Source organism: Parus major, chromosome 28, assembly GCF_001522545.3.
Source record: "Parus major isolate Abel chromosome 28, Parus_major1.1, whole genome shotgun sequence".
Classification (NCBI taxonomy): domain Eukaryota; kingdom Metazoa; phylum Chordata; class Aves; order Passeriformes; family Paridae; genus Parus; species Parus major.
Window position 1 is genome coordinate 84,426 of NC_031797.1, and position 19,106 is coordinate 103,531.

Sequence of the window (19,106 nt, forward strand, 5' to 3'; positions counted from 1 at the left end):
ACAAAACTCTCATTGGTCATTAAACTTATACATCACCATCATTGGTCAAGTGGAACACCACCCCCTGACTGTTTCTTGGAAGTAAACAACAAGGATCTAAACAACACCTGCAAAAGGTTGTTGTTTTTCTCCAAGGACTGTTTGGATTCCTCCTTATGCTTTCTCAGGCCAGAGTGAGAACCTTGTGTGACTTAGTTTCACATAGACACTGTGCTCCCTGCTTGCATTTAGCATCCACAAGTACACCATTCAATGCTAATAAAAACCCACTTACACTGCACTTGCCTATTTAATTACCTTTAAGAGCTTTTCTGTTGTGTTTCATGTTCATAGAAAAGTACAGCTACCTCACTAGCACCCTAGTTAAGTATCTCTGAAACCTTTAGCATTGGAAATAAGAAGCTACTGATAGGTCTGGAACACAACTCCCTGCATTCACACACATCTATCGGCCCAGCCATGTTAATGCTGCATTTGATGATCCATGACTCTTCCTACAAAATTAGGCAGGTAGTCCATGGTACTACAAGAAGGTGGTCTTATTAGTCACCACCCTTGTCAACACACAATACTTTCTCAAAAGATGAGGCTAAAATGGAAAACCATGCTATCATGTATCTCAGCAACCAGCATCTGAACTCAGAAAAGATTCCATTCTGCACATAAAGTGTTGTCACCTGTACAAACAATTTGTTTCCGCTTTTATCAAAAATCCTGAAAGCAAAAAGAAAACACTTGGTAAAAAATTTACATGAGTGGAACTGCAAATCTCAATATGCAAAAATCCTTAAAAATAAATGATTTCCACCTGAATGTCAAAAACTTAAGATGTTACTAACATATGCTTCATTCTGAATGCTCAAGTAACACATACAAAAAAATCAAACCTATATAGCACAAGCCTCAAATCATCTTACCATTGTAATTTCATAACTGACAATCACAACTACTGTACCATCACCATGTTTAGTGGGTAACATGCATCAATAACCAAAACCAACTCTGTACCTTACTGAGTGCAAAGCAGAACAGAAAATCTGCTCAGAGTTATTTCCATGCTTCCAGGCCCAAGAGTTTTCAGAGATTAAAGCTATGTACCTTTGGACAAATAGATGCCAGGTAGATTCCAAGGGGGTGGGGGTACACAGATCTACTGTATTACCCTAAGCTTCACTTTTCTATGAAGCCACAGATAAAGTAAGTCACCACTGCTGCCAGAATTGCATACCAGTGCTGCTTCAAAGGAAGCTGGGTAGACTAGACAGAAAACAGGGGTATATATGCATGACAAGCCTGACAGACTGGAAAAACAGCAAATTACATTTAGTGACAATGAACATCAGTAGGCCTCGCCATTTTACGCTTCTCAACCTACTCAGTGTACTTTACAGCAACACCTGCTTTACACAAGTACCCCACACAATGGAAACAAAAGGCAGGACCATCTCATCCTGTAAGAAACCACCAAGGTAATTAAATTTATCTCCATTCAGGTCTTTGGACTGATGCTGATGAAACACAAACTGGTAACAGCAAAATCCAACTCAGAATTTTCTCATTTAAGAGCAGAAGCTACTTTTCACTTATTCCCTCTGCCCCTGCTTTTCAGAAATCCAGCTAGAGAAAAGTTACATTTATGCATAAACAGAGGTTCTTACAATTATGACACATTGCTAGTTAAGGAAATTAGCTTCCTAAAGGCTACCAACTGCTTTTTAAAAGTCTAAGTCACAGTAATTAACTAAATAGAAACATTAATTCCTCATATAGTGGTTACATCAAGCTAAGAGAAGAACTTCAAAACTTCAACAAATTTGTCCGTTTTTGCTTATTCACATTAGTGAGCAGAAAAAGGGACAGGAAGAGGGAATTTCAGTAAAGCAGAAAAGGTCAGTGTAATTCAGGGAAAGATCTAAGAGTATGCTTCTAGTGTTTATCTTTGAAAATGCATTTTAAGATGCAAAAAGTCATGTATAAAGGATTTCAGAGCACAGTAAAGCAAGTCTTCAGTCCAGACACTCTGCACATACACAGACATTACTGAACTGCCTTGATTTGCTTAAAAGCTCTTCCAGAACCTCTTAATCAGCAGAGTTTTGCTGGGACAGCCACATGCTGTGGGAGGCTGGTGTGGATTGCCAAAGAGTTAGGACATAACCATCAGCTCTGCAAGGGGCTATGGCCACACTAAATTCATGTCATGTCAAAAATATATGCCAGTGTGTGTATAAACAAGTAAACAAGAAATATGCAGTGTCTCTTCTTCTGTCTTAACTCATCCATTTTCGCAGGACCTGGGAAGACTGCATGAAAACTGCTGCTCCAACAAACCAGTACAAGTACTCTTAAGATGCATCAACCTTCTCTAGATTTCAAGGTAAGGGATGGTTTTACTGTAAGACACTGGGATAATTTGAAGAGTACTTGCTAGTGCATGCCAGTTATATGTCCATACTGAGCACCACTCAATTTGGTACATTTAATTTAATGGAATCAAGAAGAATACTGAAACAGCTGTTCTGTACAGCCACTAATTTCTGCATCCCCAACAACATTTGTGGGTTTTAAATTTCTTTCAGAACTGAGTTAACTGGGGTAAGATTTTCTGCTCTGTAAAAACAAGATGAAGATTAGGGTTAGGGTTGCTGCTGTGTTCCTGAAAGTCTGGTTACCACCATTCTCCTGGACAGTTCTAGTAACACTGCAATTTCATATGACAGAAAACTGAGATAAAAGACTGCAATCATGTTTGATAGGAACGATGTTTAATAACACCATAGAAGGTATGGGTGTTAACATCTTTGAAATAGGTCTTAAGGCCTCTACTAACTTCAAGCAGCAGTTTTGTAACAGAGCCCAGGCAGCCTGACTCTGCAAATAGACAAGTGGGGGACTCAGAACAAGCCTGAACTTCTGAACTTTGGGGTAAAATGCCAGGTTCAAGGAGGGATACAGGGTAGGCGGTTCAGGAAGACTGCACCTTTCTAGTACCTCAACCAATGGGATAAGGAAGAGAGCAAGGTGCGGTGCAGGATAAAAGGAGGCTGCACCCTCTGAAGCCTCAAGAGTGAAAACCTGATGGGGGCATGTGGCCTAGTAGACTCTCTCCCTTTATTTGAATAAAGTTGCAGGACTCCTGTGTCTCCTTCATGGACTCTGGTTTTTTTATAGTGTGATCTTCCACATATGTTTACCGGCTATATTTTAAAATATTACACCTTGAAAATCTTATCCCTCAGAAAAGAAACTAAAATATTTCAGCAGGTAATCAAGTACCACTACTGAGAGGTGCTTAACCTACAGATTAACCTAAAGCTATTAGCACCTTGTCATAACAATCCATTTAGTACTGGGTTTACTTGAAATGGACCTTATTCTTGTACAAAAAAAACCCAAATCAACCAGTGCAAGAAAAGAGTGCAGGTATTGGGTAAAGAAGCAGTCTTAATAAAGATCTAGCAAAGAGCACATGCCGAGGGTGTGATGCCAGAATACACAGCAACACCTACCTGCACCAAGAAAACATGGTCCACCAACCAGAAAGATTAGGAACACTTGAAGTTGTTCTGAAAGACTGTATGGTAGCTGTCATTTAGTCATCTGATCTTTCAGAAAAAAATTTGCAACATCACCAATAGAAAAATCAAATTATGAGCACTGAGAGATTTTCCACAACATACTGACTTCCTCCCCACTCCAAACACCCAAATTTAAAACTCTGCTATGATGCTGTTGGCATGATATATCCAGTAAAAGCAGTATTAGCTGTTCACTTTGTCAAGCTGCAACATTATGGCCCATAGGGGGAACAAAGAGTTCTCTAACTGCTTGAAGCAAATACCTCAAATATGGACCCTTATTTACAAGTGCTCTTACCCTTAGGCAAACACACAGTTTACACCTTCAATTTTAAAATACTTGAGGTGTCTCTACAGTTACGCTACTAGGGAGACTCACAAATTTCATTTCTTCTAATTGGAATGAGGGTTTAGAGAGGACTAACACTTGAGATCCAAGAACCAGACAGACTGTCATTTGCACTACCTACAGTGAACAGTAATGGATTCCACCTGGTGGAAGGTACTTCCTTAATCCCCTCAGCAGCAGAAGCACTTGGTAGGATGACACTTACCCCTGCCAGTTCTTGGTGAATAGGAGCAAGCTGGGCTTCAGAAGCAGGACTCAGGGTAGCAATGACTGAGGCCACAGCAGGAGTAGGGTGCTCAAAGTCACACTCACCAGCTGGTTCTGTGTGACCCAGACCATGGTAGGGGGGCTCAACCTCTCCCTGAGGGTCCTCTCCTGAATCTAACAAAGCTTTCTGCTCTCCAGGGGACTGTGAGCAGAAAAGACAACGTCCCTTCAATGCAACGCAGCAACATGAGAGATCAGTCGTCCTAGTGAGAGGATCCATTTTTAAATTTCACTGTTTTCAGTGTGGCAGAAGGAGCTGCTTGTTGCCAAGGCACAAATTAAAGTACACAGAAATTCTGTAACAGAACCTGCTGACAGAATTAGTTTCCCCTGCCTGTGAAAAGCCTCAGTTAGAACAAATGCACTATTTTGAAAGTTACCAAAATCATCTGTGTCCCCAGCAAAGAGGATTCTGCCAGCTACAGGCTTGTTGGGGTTTACTCCCTTCCCTTCAGTCAAGGACTAAAGAACAGCTGATAGTTTTTATGTGCAGATTCAGATAAAAAAATTAGACTGTTATAAATAACAATATAGTATTGGCTTTCGCATTTATGTATTAGCTTTCACATATTATTAATCACAAAAATTTTGATATAATTTATATTTCCTTTTAACTGATTTTTGGTATTGTATAATCTGTGAGTTTATGTGCGGACTGTATGGTTCATATAAATAGAAAATAGTAATTTAATAAATGTATGATCTCTTAGGCCATAGTCTAATATTAATATAGAGACTATGTGATGGTAAAATGTTTTTATGTAACTAACTCAGAACGTTGTAAGATAATTAGGGAGTTCCTTGCATTTGTAGACTATCTGACTGATAAGATAACAGTAACAAAAACCAGAACCCAATTTCCTGATGACTCCTTATCAGGGAGTGTAAAAACAACAAGACAGAACCAGGAGAAGAAATAAAATATATTGGTTTAATCCACAAGATGGCATGAAGTCAAAGGTTAAAACCAAGAAAAAGCACATCTAAACTCAAATGTTTGAATAAGTATAAATATACATAAATATGCATATGACTCTTATAAATATGCATGCACCTCCTGTAATGCAACAGTATCTAAAGAACATTGTTTTAAGCTGAGGGTGTGCTTTTGACAGATAGCCAAGCACCCCAGCACTCGATTTGGTCCCTTTTATTCTTTATTAAACTTAAAAATTTTACAGAGTGAACTTTGTTTTTCACAGACAATTACTCTAAAGTGTCTTCCACTGCCTCTTCAGCCCACTTTTGAGGGAGATGAGTTGCTTATAAAATTCTCACAGAAATTAATTATTTTAACTTTCACACAAGACACAGGATTCTTTCATATTCACATGACAGCGAATTATCTGAAACGCAACACCAATGCTTTTTTTCATAAACTAGCAAGTTTCAATCTATTTCAAGGAGGGAGGTGACAGGACAACTAGTGCACCCTAATGGGATTTGGTATATGCTGAACTTCTGCCACTGACATTTCATTCCTTCACAGCATTTAATGCTGCACATCTCTGCTTGTACAACAAAAGTTAGCATTATCATATTCTGTACACATATGAAGAATGAAAAAGTGAAAAAGGCTTTGAGCACAAACAACTATATTGTGATTAAGGATTAATTTATAGTCCATGGATAACATGCAGGCCAAGGATGTGCTTCCACTTGCAATCTGTGGGCTGAGATTCAGTTTATGGTGAAGGATCTGAAGAATTAAGCAGTAAGGGAAAGATGGCACTCAAAAGCACACAACCTTGGCTTGCTCCCAGAAAACACTTGTCAGAAAAAAGAGACTAAAAATGCTCATAACTGCCCAGGTCCATGGCAAGAAAGTAAGCAAAAGCCTCAAAAATAAACAGCAGCACTTAACATCTTAAGAGCCAAGTTTAAGTAAGAGTTGTCCTGTTGTGGTAACAAAAGCCAGCAATACACGAAATTTTATCATGAAAGGTATTACTATAATAAAGACTCAAAATAATAAAAATGTATTTATGGAGATAATATGATGGATGTCAGATAAAAGTTCAGGATGCTGGGTTTTTGCACTGCCAAAGTTAACTAACATTTTAATATTTAGTTGTTAATAACAGACCCAAACACTAACTTAAAACCCGACAGAATGAGAAGAGTTAACAAAACATTTTTTCATCAAATGTTTAATAAAATCTAGCTGTCTAGCACCCAATCTTTACCTCTTCATCTGGGGAGAATAGCAGGAAAGGCTACATGGAACTGGCCATAGCACTTACAGTAGGTATTAAAAAAAAAAAAGTCTTACCAGAAATCTACTCTGACTTCTAGGTACAATTCAGAAAATTGGTAATAATGAAAAGGAAGCAAGAACATTCAATACACACTTGTGCTAAGCACTTAAAATTGGAAATGACAAAATATTTTCCAAGCAATTCATATCAACACAGTTTAGAATATCAAGTAAGACTAAGTAAACATCCAACAGATTTTAATAACTCTTGTAATACTTGAAATGCTTAGTGCCAAGCATTTCAAAAAGTGGAAATAAGCATAAATCTGATTTCTAGCCTAAGCAAGACTGGAATATCTGCTTCAAGACCCACAAAAGAAACAAACAAAAGTAATTATTGCAAATCACCACTTCTATGAAGAAAAATATGAATCCAAGATAAGAATTTCATGTCCAATATATAAATTCATAAAAATATATAAACATAAAAAAAAAACTAATCAGAAACTACTGTAAGTTTCAGAATTTTGTGAATAGTACACGTTTTGAGTCATGGAAGACAAGACCAACAAAGGACTCAAGGATTCATCAAACCAGAACTGCTCCAGGCAGAAGCTTGTACAGCTGTTCTCAAAAAAGCATATCCAAAGAAAACTGCAAAATATTAAAATTAATTTTAATCCTTAGTCATGCATACTATTGAAAGTGTTTCCTAGTCTCTTAACTTTATTGAAAAAGTTAAGAGACTAGGAAATTCTGATCTAAGCTCTTTCTTGAAGTTCCTTGGAGCTGGTGAACAGTTCACTCTCTTCCTTTTTGCTGGAATATTTTGTCTGAGGAATGTGTCCCTCCTTGAGCCTCCTCCTCTCTAGAGAAAACACTCCTTATAAAATACAGTTCTAGGGAGAACTTGACACTTGAAACCTGTTCCTGTCTCAAACACTACGGCAAAGATCAAGAGAGATTAATAACATTAGGAAGCCACCTACACAGATTCACCTTGCTCAGCCAGATCAAACAACTCCTATTTCATTAAAACTAAAAATAACACACCCAGACTAAATACATCTAAGTCTATCTGGAAATTTGGCTGCTTCTGCAATGTAGAGAATAAGAAGAGACATGAAGGAATACTTAAAAGCTAAGACTCATGTGATACTACGGTCACCAAATATAGGCAAGGAAATAATATCCTTTTTCAATAAAGCCTGGCACAAGCACTCTTGGACCAGCTTTTCCTCCTAATTCTGAATTGAGCTATTTGCAGCTCCTTTCCTCATTTTCCTCACTCTAGCACCTCTATCCAAAGGCCTAAAAAGACTACACTGAGTATATCTTTTCATATTTTTTACCTGCTTAGAGCCAAGGACAACTCTTGCTGATATGCCTAACAGCTTTTGACTTTATCAGCCTCTCTATATTCTGCAAAGCCTTCTCTTGCACAACTGTCTTTCCAAATACCTTCATGACTGTTCTCTTAAGTACAACAGTATCTTCATAATTATGAACTTTTAAGCATAAAATTTAACTCCTTAAGTATACTGTGGACTTACAATACAGTTCTGCTGGGTAGCCCAACAAAGTCTCTTGGCAGCTATGATGAGTCAGACTGGGAAAGGGAATATTTTTCCTCTCCCTACACAAATTACTTCATTCACAGTTCTCTCTCTGTCACTCTCCTAAACCCATACGTCATGGCCACAGTATGAAATCTTCTAGTCATCCGCCTCCCCAAACCACCAAAACCCATATAACATGCATCAAAGCTGGGCTTCAACTAACCCCTACTTTACCTATCTAAAAAAAAATAAATTAAAAAAATATTAACTCATTATTTTGCTCTATAGATTACCTGGGAATGCCATCTTCTAATCACCTACATGATTTTTACAACTCCATACCTAGTTTTAAAACTCCATAGTTAAGACCACGATGACAACTGTAACAATTTAACCACATAACCCCTTACTCACTCCAGAACCTTTGCATTTAGGACCCAGTTACCCCTTAAACTCTTTGTACCACTTTGGCATAGAACATGACCCAAGTATCACATAACTTCTTTGACATCTTTCAGAGTCAATCTTAAAAGACCACCACTATCAATTCACATATGGAAAGCAGTACACTAACAAAACTAGTTATACAACCAACTAGAAATAAAGTGCTCTTTTCTATATTCTACCAATACCCCAACATAGGCTGGTGGAGGGAAGAGGACAAGGTGCAAGCTTACATCATAAACAATGGCCTTTTCAAGTGCAAAAATTTTTTTTTAATCCAAGTAGAGAGTCTACCTTTTCCTATACCTGTGACTAGGGACATTGTCATAACAATCCTATATGATGACAATCAGTAACATCCAGATTACCACAGTTCACACTTGCAGAACAAGTGACACTACTTTAGAAACATTTTTGGATGAAGTGTTTCTTTACACTACTAGCAACTGAATTTATTTGAGCTAACATACTTGCTTAAAAATATGTCAATCCAAAAACAACAGAATAATTTCACCTTAGAAATGCATGTTAGAAGTGAAAAATTACTTTAAAGTAACCTATGGCCAGAAACTTGTCACAAAATGGTTTTATAGCAGAAGCTAAAATCAGTTTCAGAGCAGAAACAACAAAGAAGTGTCTAATATTAAGCACAGATATAAGTTGTATCCATCAATTTAAAATATTTAATTCAGAAAGTGCTATGAAAAGCACATCTTAGCTCATAAATAAGTTATTTGGATAGATAATGGAGTAACAGAAATACTCTATGCCTAACATAGTGAGGTTCAGACTTCATATTGCTTTCAGATCGCAACAGCTTGAGCCTTAAACTGATGCAAATTTCCAAGTGGTGTCAGCACTAGAAACTCTGCTTGTCAGAAACACAAATACCAGTGCTACTATTCAGATATTTGCAAGATTATATTCCACACATTGTAAAAACAGTTCTCAAACAGCTAAGGTGTGGAATTCAGCCTGGCTGGGGACCCAAACCAGCTGACCATTGCCTCTGAAGACCCACCTATCTGAAGCCGTGGGAATCTCTCATTTGAGTTAAAAGCCTTTCCCAAGATACCCCTCTGCTGTTATGTTAGATAAGTTACATGTCAGTTACAGACTGGGTAATGTTGCTCCCTATATGGCTAGGCTACTAGAATGTTCATCCCCTTAAGGGTCCCCCCTAAAGTTATATACTGTTGTGCCTTCCTCTGTTCTCGTCTTTGGCTGGTCAGCCCCACAGAGCTCTCCCTGGTTATTATTGTTTGGCTTTTGGGCATCGTCCCCATTTTCTTTTATTCCTTATTAAAGTCTTATTTTCTTGGTGCCAATGATCGCTCCTGCTCCTACCTCTGCCCTGAAATCAGGGGACCTAAAGGTTTGTCACAGCCACCCTCATTGTGACACAAAGGAGACAGGAAAATCATGAAAATGCAGACTCATATTTAGTAACTACCAACTTGACATCCACCATTAATTCACATCTAAACTTAAAACAAGGACAGACTAATCCTGTCTTTAACTGCAAAAGAAAACTCAAACCTCCTTAAGGAAAGTAAAATTAAGGAGCAGTATTATGAACACCATGCAGTTTTTGTCCCCTCCAAATAAACATGTCAAATTGCAAGTTCTGATGTTTTATTCAAGCATATACATCCTTAGCTGGAAGATGCAGTTAAAAAATTAGTTTCTAGACTAGTATGAACTTTGTCCTAGAACATTGTGAACATTTTCCAATTTCCAGTGGAGAAAAAAAAATAATAAAATCATAGAATTGTTCAGGTTGGAAAACTTCCAAGACCAGAGTCTTGCCATTCCCTCAGCACTGCCATGTCCACCATTAATCCATGTCCCCAAGTGCCACATCCACACAGCTTTTAAATCTCTGTAGGGATGGGAATTCCACCACTGTTCTGGGCAGCTGTGACAGGGCTGAACAACCCTTTCAGTGAAGACATTCCCAATATCCAACCTAAAACACCCTAGCACAACTTGAGGTCATCTCCTCTCATCCTATCTCTTGTTCCCTACCAGCAGAGCCTGACCCCCACCTGGCTCCACCCTCCTTTCAGGGAGTTGTAGAGAGTGAGAAGGTCTCTCCTGAGCCTCCTTTTCACCAGGCTGAGCCACCCTCAGCTGCTCTGTATCAGCCTTGTGCTCCAGACTCTTCCCCAGCTCTGCTGCCTTTCTCTGGACATGCTCCAGCCCTTCAATGACTTTCTTGTCATGAGGGGCCTAAAACTGAACCCAGGATTTGAAATGCCGCAGCAGTTCCTAACACGGGACTGCCACTGCCCTGGTCCTGCTGGCCACGCTGTGGCTGGTACAGGCCAGGTGCCATTGGCTGTCTTGGCAACCTGGGTACACCTGGGCTGATGTTCAGCCACTGGTGACCAGGACCACCAGGTCCTTCTTCACCAGGCAGCTTTCCAGCCCCTCTGCTCCAAGCCTCAAGTGTTTTATGGTGTTGGTATGACCCAAATGTCAGACACCTTCCAAGCACAAACTTAAGTCAAGGTTTCTAGAAAAAGAACATTGTTTAACTTAATAGCAGACACTACTGTTAGCTCCACAAAAGTCAGTAATACCACTGAATTATATCAACCCAGCTGTAATACTAAGAGGATCTGTAGATGGTGCAATGAAATCTGCTCAGGATGTCCAGGTTCATGTGGAAAACCACTAGGCAAGCATATGAACAACCATCACAGACAGTTAACTGAATACACAACACAATGCTTTCTCTCCCCTCAGCTTATTGTCAGACTGCTGTCAGCACTAAAAAGCCTCCACTAACAATTCTGCTTACAGAAAAAAGTGACTGACTTGACAGACATTTTGTAAAACGTAAAATTGTAATTTATATTAAGAAACTAAATATTAAAGTAGTGTGTTATTTAACAACAATTTTGAAGTTACTTTTGCATTGTCTTCAAAACACTGCTCTAGGAAAAACTCCTCTGTTTACAGGACTTCCCTGTTAACTTTAATAAGGACATAAGTCTTTTGTGGTAGGCAATGTACTTAATCAAGCGCCTTTTACAGAAACAGTAACAGAGTTTACCCTTCTTCAGAACACTTAGCTATTATGTCTTTCTGAAAATACAGTGAAAGATCTCAACCAGTATGTAACCTGAGGCACTTTTCCTTAATTAAGTTGATTAAAGCTAGCCTGAATGCTATATTCTGATACATACAGTATGGATTAAATGGCTGTAACTTTGTGCTCACAGCATCATGTTCTGACTATACTGCTATTGTATCTATACTATGAAAGACAACTATTGGCATGACCAAAAAGCCCTTAATTTAATCAAACTGCAAGAAGCACAGCACTGATGCTTCTACAAGTCCCTCTCTGCAGTGTCAAATACACCACAATAAAAGCTACTAAAATTATTAATCACTCCCCCCTTCCCCTTTTAAAAAAATCTGACATCTCCATGCAATACATAGTTTAGCACAAGCATTCATATCTGTTACTACTTTGAAAATTGGCAACTAACTGACAGATGCTACTACTAGACTCTCTGATCTGTTTCAAGGAACAGGCCCTATTCTCCACCCAAGACAGACTTATTCCATGCCCAAAGCAGCAGCACGACAGCATCACCACCACTTGGTATTTAGATCAACTTATCTCTAAATCATGTGCCTTCAAGATGCTCAGGAACCCACAGACCCTTCACCCAACAAAGCCAGACTTTCTGTCTGTGCTGAGGCAGAGGCCTGAATAGTTACCTGCTCAGCACCACCTCAGCATCCTCAGAGGCAGCTGCGCAGATTAAATCACAGATCTCCCTCCCTGGATCCTCTCTGACAGCCCCAGAATACATTATGCCTTTTATTAATATATTTTTACAAATATTTTGTTGAGACCAATCAGAGTGAAACAGAGCTGACTCACAGCCCAATGCAGGGCCTTGCACAGCTTAATGCTGAAGGCATGCAGTGTGCAGGCCTCTGGAGGAGTGCAGAAGCAAATGTACAACATGAAGGAACTCGTGAGTACAAGAATTGCTATCTGTATGGTATTGGCATGTAAAGACTAGTCCAGCAAAAAAGGACACAGGACCATGTCACTCTGCCTGGATTGCACACTGCTATGATCACCACCAGGGTAAAGGACACCTGCAGAGAACACTCACCATGATGCAACTTCAGAACAGTCTAAGCAACAGTGGTTGACTGGAAGCTGCTTCCTAAAAGGAAACATGATCAAAATTGGTAGCGCAAACACTACCACTCCCTTCATTCCAAGGTATACATAAACAGCCGCTGTAAAAATGTAATTAAAATAATGTCTTGAAAGTACTTACTCTCTGGCAGATTTAATTTGATTAGCTAATATTAGGAGGACAGCAGACTCAAAACCTTTACAGGCTGAGAAACTATTTAGCTCCTGCTGAGGAATATGCCTACTGAACCTGTGAGAAAGCTTGAGTCTGGTACTTTTTCCAAACCAAAGAAAAGCTATCAACTGAAAAATGGTTCAGTATTTCAATTCAAACATTTCTGACTCCACAGATAACAAAACAATCCAGTGATCCAACAGGAACCTCTCTTGGTTCCCACCATCTTCAACAGAAACAAGAGTAACTGATTTAATTTTTTTTCCCCACCATAAATCTTAGTAGCTTTTACTATTAACCAGACAGAATTAAACACCCTATTGAGATAATGGAACAGAATTACTATTTCCCAAGGTAACTAGACACTTCACAGCATACTAACCAAAGATATGAGAGACATTTAAATACACTGAAGTAAAAAACAATAATCTGGACCAGTTTTCTTTGGTTTATCTCAACCCTATTATCAGAAAAACAAATTTTGTAGCTTTGTCATGCAACTCAAGTGTCAGCACTCCTCTGCAACATATTCAAGACACACCTTCACCACATTTTCTTCCACATTGGTCCATCTTCTGTCTGAACAGCTACCTGTATTGTGAAACCACCATATTCCCACTTTTATTCCCACTTTCATTCTTCCCACTTTTAGCCCTTCAGTACCTGTTTTCCCTATGCCCATTAATGATGTTAATGGTCTACTAGCCATCTTCAGCTTCACAGCAATATAGACAAAGGGCTGATCACCATGGAAGGAAGGAGTCATGGCTAAGAACAAAACCAAAAAAAAGTATCAGTATCTCCTTACCTTCTGCGCTTTATCCTTCTGAAATACAAAGACAGGTGGAGCAATGGCAGGTTTTTCTGTAAAAAGAGAAATCATTGGGGCTTTTTCCAACCACATTTATATTGACTATTATGAAAATGTTATGTTCTATGATGCTTTTACCAACAATGAATCCCTAAGCTGTTTATATCTCAGTTACACATACTGTTTCTACCAGTTCCTGGTAACAGATGTTTATAAGGACTTGATCTCCAGAAGTAAAAGGGAGTGTTTTAAGGCAAACAACACAATTAATGTCTGAAAGTTATTTGTTTCCCCTTCAGATGGCTTTAAATCTATTACTTGTACCATATTTTAGTACATCAGAAGGAAAAGACCCTTTGCTGCAGCAGTTCACTAGCTGACCAGATGCTTTTCCTTCCCCATTGTCACGCATTAATGAAAAGGAAGTTTGATGTACACCCGTACATATCCCCTTCTCAAAGGTCACCTAACACTGACATTTGATTTCACTAGTATTTCATTATCATTGAAAACTTTAGAAAAGTCCTAAATCACTATGTGCAGGTCTAAAATTCAAACCGGATGTATTACATATTAAAGAGGGACCAGTCTTTTCTGCATAATTTAAGACTACATGTACTTTCATCTTAAAGCTCTGAATCAAATATTAGCAGAATGCTATTTTCTAATAAGCACATCAGCATCTAGTCTACAAGAGCCGAATCAATGTCTAGAATGAGTGTGTATTTCCATTGTCCTTCAAGATTCCACAACAATCTCAGTGTCCTGAATAACAAAAATATACATACACAGGAGGAGTGATAAAGCAGAGAATTCCTCAGAGTTCAACAAACTGGTGCACCTTGTGTTTGAGTTATACTTGAGAAGCTGCACATGCACTATGCAGTCAGCAGCCCTCCTCCATGTTTGTAGGGCTAAAGATGAGTACAATATTTCAGTCTATCTTTCAGTCCGGAAAATGGGATTTAGGAAGAGCTAGATTTGCAAAGAAGTAAGCCAAAAAGTTCCAACTTTGCAATTATCCAGTCCTATAAACAAGTTTAGACATCTAAGAAAATTAAAAATTTTAAAACTTTCAGAGCTTGAAAGGCATAAAAAAAAGGGAATATAAAGCTAACAAGAAGAATTACCTTGGACAAAAAAAAAGAACATTATCACAAAATCTTCCATAAATCAGCTGCAGCATCAGTAAAGTGCTTAGATCACCATATAAGGAAAAAGGGATGAAACTGTCCATTTGGGAAATGCTAGTGTTAGATCAGTTTGGCTGAAAAAGTTAAATTTTAATTCACATACACAAAATTATGAAAATAATTACCAGAACAGTGCATTTAATTGTGAAGGTAGAAGAGCCTCCTTCTACTTTTCTGTGGATCTAACTCAAAAGGATAGCCCAGCAAAGCAAAAAAACACTGCAAGACCGATCTTGCAAGATTGGCATAACTTGTTCTATAAAAGGTAAAATTAATCAAGAAATTAAACTATTTACGACATCATTTTGCCTGCTCTTTTTTTCCCTTTATTTTTTAAGTTAATCTATCCATCAAATACTGCAGAATCTTAAAAATGCTTATTAATAAGAGCAATGCAGACAATCCATTTCAGAAGTGAAAACAATACAGACCCTTAAATTAATACCTGTCCCAAGAACCAGAGTGTGTTGAAACAAGCCATGGATCCATTTTCATTCCCTTGGCCTCAGCATAACCTGCCTGTGGAAGGCTTCACTGAGGCAATGGCCAAGCTGTTGACCCTTGACTTCAAAGTGACAGTTATTTCTTAATAACATGTGGTATACTTTAGTGTTCATTAGTGCTACTGCTACAGCAGCCTGCCCTCTGCCAAACCAATTAATAGGGAGATCGACCAGAATGTGAAGCTTGATTGTCATGCACACCTTACAAGAGACTCCTGCACCAAATTCCACAAATACCAAGGAGAACCAAACAAAAAACTACTTGTCTGTCTAATGCATAATAAAGGACTGAGGTACTGAGAGAGAAGAAAGCAAAGAAAAACAGATCCAACAACAATGCAGAGTGAAGAGAAAAGCATGGGAAAACTGGTGAAAGACATAATGGGTAGCCAGAGAAATTGATGCAAAGTAACACAACAAAATAGGAGATGGAGTCCAGTGATTGAAAACTAAGCACTTGGGGAAAAAAAAAGACAGATGTCCAGAACAGCAGAAAGCTCCCAGGAAAAAAAGAAACAGATGAAAGAAAAACAAACAAAAACAGAGTGAAAAAACTCCAACTATTTGACATTGCATCCAGCTATAACAAATGAGAATGGCAGAAGGATCTAATAAAGCAAACTACGGCCAGGCCTGTTAATACACCTGAAAAAGGGAATACTGGTGCAACATTTGATAGTCTTTGTGCACTGAAGGAACACAGTCATCCAGTATTCAAGGACCAAGAATTTCACTACTGATCTTGTTGATTGTGAGACAAACTGACAGGGTCAGGAATGATGATGAGACAACAGGCACTCAGAGCTAACAACTGTACCAGTGCTTACTCAGGAACAGACACAGGGAACACTTGTTCATTGCGTTCTTTCTGAAGTCTGCAACAAGAACACAGTGCTAGAAATATCTCCCTAATTCTAACCCAAAGCAAGAAGGGATCACTGGATTGCCTAATCTGACTACCATCATTAAATACTGCATATTTTTCTAAGCCTTATTTAAATTTTGGTTAACCATTTTCATTGAAGGCATCAAAAGCAAAGTATTACTGCCCTCAATCATCCATTTCTGCACTTGGTAAAAATTCTAGTGTCAAATTTCCCATTCAAATGTCCAGCTCCTGCTTTTGGTTCCTATTTCTAGTTATGTTTTTAAATGCATTTATGTAGAGCTCTCTACCATTTCATGCTTTTCATACAAAAGCACTTACACATACCATGTTTCCATCAACAGAAGAACACACATACTAGGTTTTAGTTTTGCAGATGTTAGGTAGCTCTTTGGTTTTTCTAGTCAAATGCTGGTTCAAAAGAAGAGTTCCACTGTTACTTGTACTAGTCAACCTCTGGGCCAGATGGCCAAGCATGCTTTTGTTAAGCAGGGTGTCTGAGGAATGACCTGTGGTAAAATGGATCTGCCAGGTCCACTAACCTGTCAGCTACTTATAAAGAAAATAAAGCACGATATATGAAGGAAAAACCCTCAACCTTCAAACTTCAGGTAGAATTCATGTAAGAGAACATGAGCTCTCCTTCAACAGGCGATGAGCAGTCAGAGCACATAGTTCTTAAAAATTGAGGATTAGACTTCTTTTTTTTTTTCTTCAGAGAAGCAGATAGTTAGAAAATCAACATTTCTCCAGATCTTTGTTTTGCCATGTTTCTAAGTTGGCACTCATAAAGGTGTTCAGGTGAAGTCCAAGCATGTAAAAAGGAAAGCACACTTCAATAATTAGCATCAGAGACAGTACCTCTCCAATCTCAAGATCTGGAATCATACAAACCTGAATGGTTTTAGGCTGTCAAATCAAATTGAATCCACAACTGAAAACCAGCTGAATCCACAGAACTCATTCCTGCAGCTTATTCACTTTGCAGGTATTTCAACCTGCAAGAATAACTACAAAAACCTCCAAGAGTTGGATTTCACAGGCTAAATTTCTTTAACATATTTTACCATCAAGTCATTAACTATCAATAAATGCCCTATGTGCTGTCAGAAAAACATGTACTATTAAAATCAGAATGCAGAAACAGAAAATACTACCTCCATAGCTCATGAAGAGATAAAATCTTCAAGTCATATATACTATTTACTATGAGATTTTTAACCTAGATGTGTGACCACTAGTAGCTGTAGCAAACTCCCATGGCAACCTCATTTCCCACAGCTAGGCAAAATATCCACTCACATGAATGCAACCACTGCAGCTGGTGCACCTCTAGCAGCCACAAGGTGTCAGACCTTTATTGCAGCATGAAATGACTCCTTGAAAAAAAATCCAAGGGGTCCAGGGCAACAAGAAAAGCTTTTGTAGGTACATTGGTGATACGAGAAAGGCTGGGGAAAAGAGAAACAAGAGAGGCTGGGAACCCTCTCCAGCAGGAAACAGGAGACCTGGTTTCCGTGGATATGGAGAGCTGAGGTACTCAATGATATCTTTGACTCTGTGTTCCAGAAGAACTGCTCCAAACACTCCACCCAAGTTATAAAAGGAGAAAGCAGCAGGCACTGGCAGAATGAAGAACCACCTGCTATAGGAAAAGGCTTGAGACCATCTAAGGAAGCTGAAGGCGCACAAGGCCATGGGCACTGATAAAATGCATCTATGAGTCCTAAGGGATTGTCAGAGGAAGTGACTAAGCCATTCTCCATTCATTGAGAAGTCATGGCCATCTGAAGAAGTTCCCAGTGACTGGATGTTGTGGTTTTAAACCAGTAACTAAAAAAGATTATTTATTTTTTGCTGTGAGATATGGATTAGAACAAGAGCAAAACAGGCTTAAAACTTAAAAGGAATAAAGAAAGTTTATTAACAATCTACAAGAATAAGAACACCAGAATAAACTTCCAGAAAACCCTTTTTATCCCTTACTACCCACCATTCCTTTGTTCACATGACAACAGAGACAAAACCTTTGGAACTTTGATGGTTAAAACAGTCCCAATTCCTGCTACAGTCTTTTCATCAGTCTTTGTAGAGAAACAGAAGTCTCTTTCTGTTAATCTATGGAGTTTCTCACAAGAAAACTACTTCTGTTATAATTTTCTATTTCCCTCATGTCAGCTGCTCAGAAATCTGTCATCAGAGCTCACTCCTCCCATTTCACATCACTCTGAGGTGTGTTATGGGCCATAAGTCTAGGGATGTCATTTTAAGGACGAGTTATTCAAAGGCAAAAGTTCTTTTCATCTGTCTCTGTGAGCTTCACTAGAAAACAGTTTTCTCATTGCCCCCCAAGGCTTCAAATCTTCGCTTCACTGTTCCAGCACTTCACTGTATCACAATCACTCTTTTTACTCAAAATTTACACTTTGAACACTCTATTCCTCCCTATATACTGTCATGAATTAAAGGAGTTTTTTCAAGACCTTGTTGTCCATTTCCATAGCCTCAACAGAAAGGTATTTCAGCTCATAAAGCATCTCCTTATTCTCTACCTTTTCTGAAACTTAATTCTTTTCTTTACTGTCTCTGATAGTTTATAAAGTCTCTTTACATATTGATTACTCTCTTTTTCTTTCTCTGGATAAAAAAAGATTAATCTGCAAGTCTCATCTGGGTAAGGAAAGGGTTAAAATCTTGCTCAGGCTTTTGAGTCACTGTCTCAGCTTGCCACAGGTCAAGAGCTTTTTCCTTTCTTTACTCGGCAGTCTTGAATTCTGTCAGGGACCGGCCTGGCCCGGCCAGAGCCCAGGGCAAGCCCTGCAGGCCCCATCTCCCGGCCAGGAGCAGCTGGGCCCAGCCCAGCCCCTGCCCGGGCCGCATGGCAGGGAACAGGAGGCCAGCTGGAGCTCTGTTACCTTTCACAGCCAGGAAACAAAGAGAACAAGAGAGCTCTGGCTTTACATCTTAAGG

General features: G+C 38.8%; 1 protein-coding gene across 6 annotated transcripts in view; it reads right to left on the reverse strand.

Moving 5' to 3' along the window:
• The window catches only part of RANBP3 (RAN binding protein 3), a 59,438-nt gene that overhangs the window by 32,333 nt on the left and 7,999 nt on the right, over positions 1 to 19,106 (reverse strand). For 5 of the 6 annotated variants that reach the window (XM_033520207.1, XM_015651832.3, XM_015651831.3 and 2 more), the window contains exon 2: positions 13,552 to 13,607. In XM_033520207.1, coding sequence (XP_033376098.1) covers positions 13,552 to 13,607 — 56 coding nt within the window. Of the gene's footprint in view, positions 1 to 12,539; positions 12,594 to 13,551; positions 13,608 to 19,106 lie in introns of all 6 variants that reach the window. The other variant, XM_015651833.3, reaches the window with a different exon arrangement.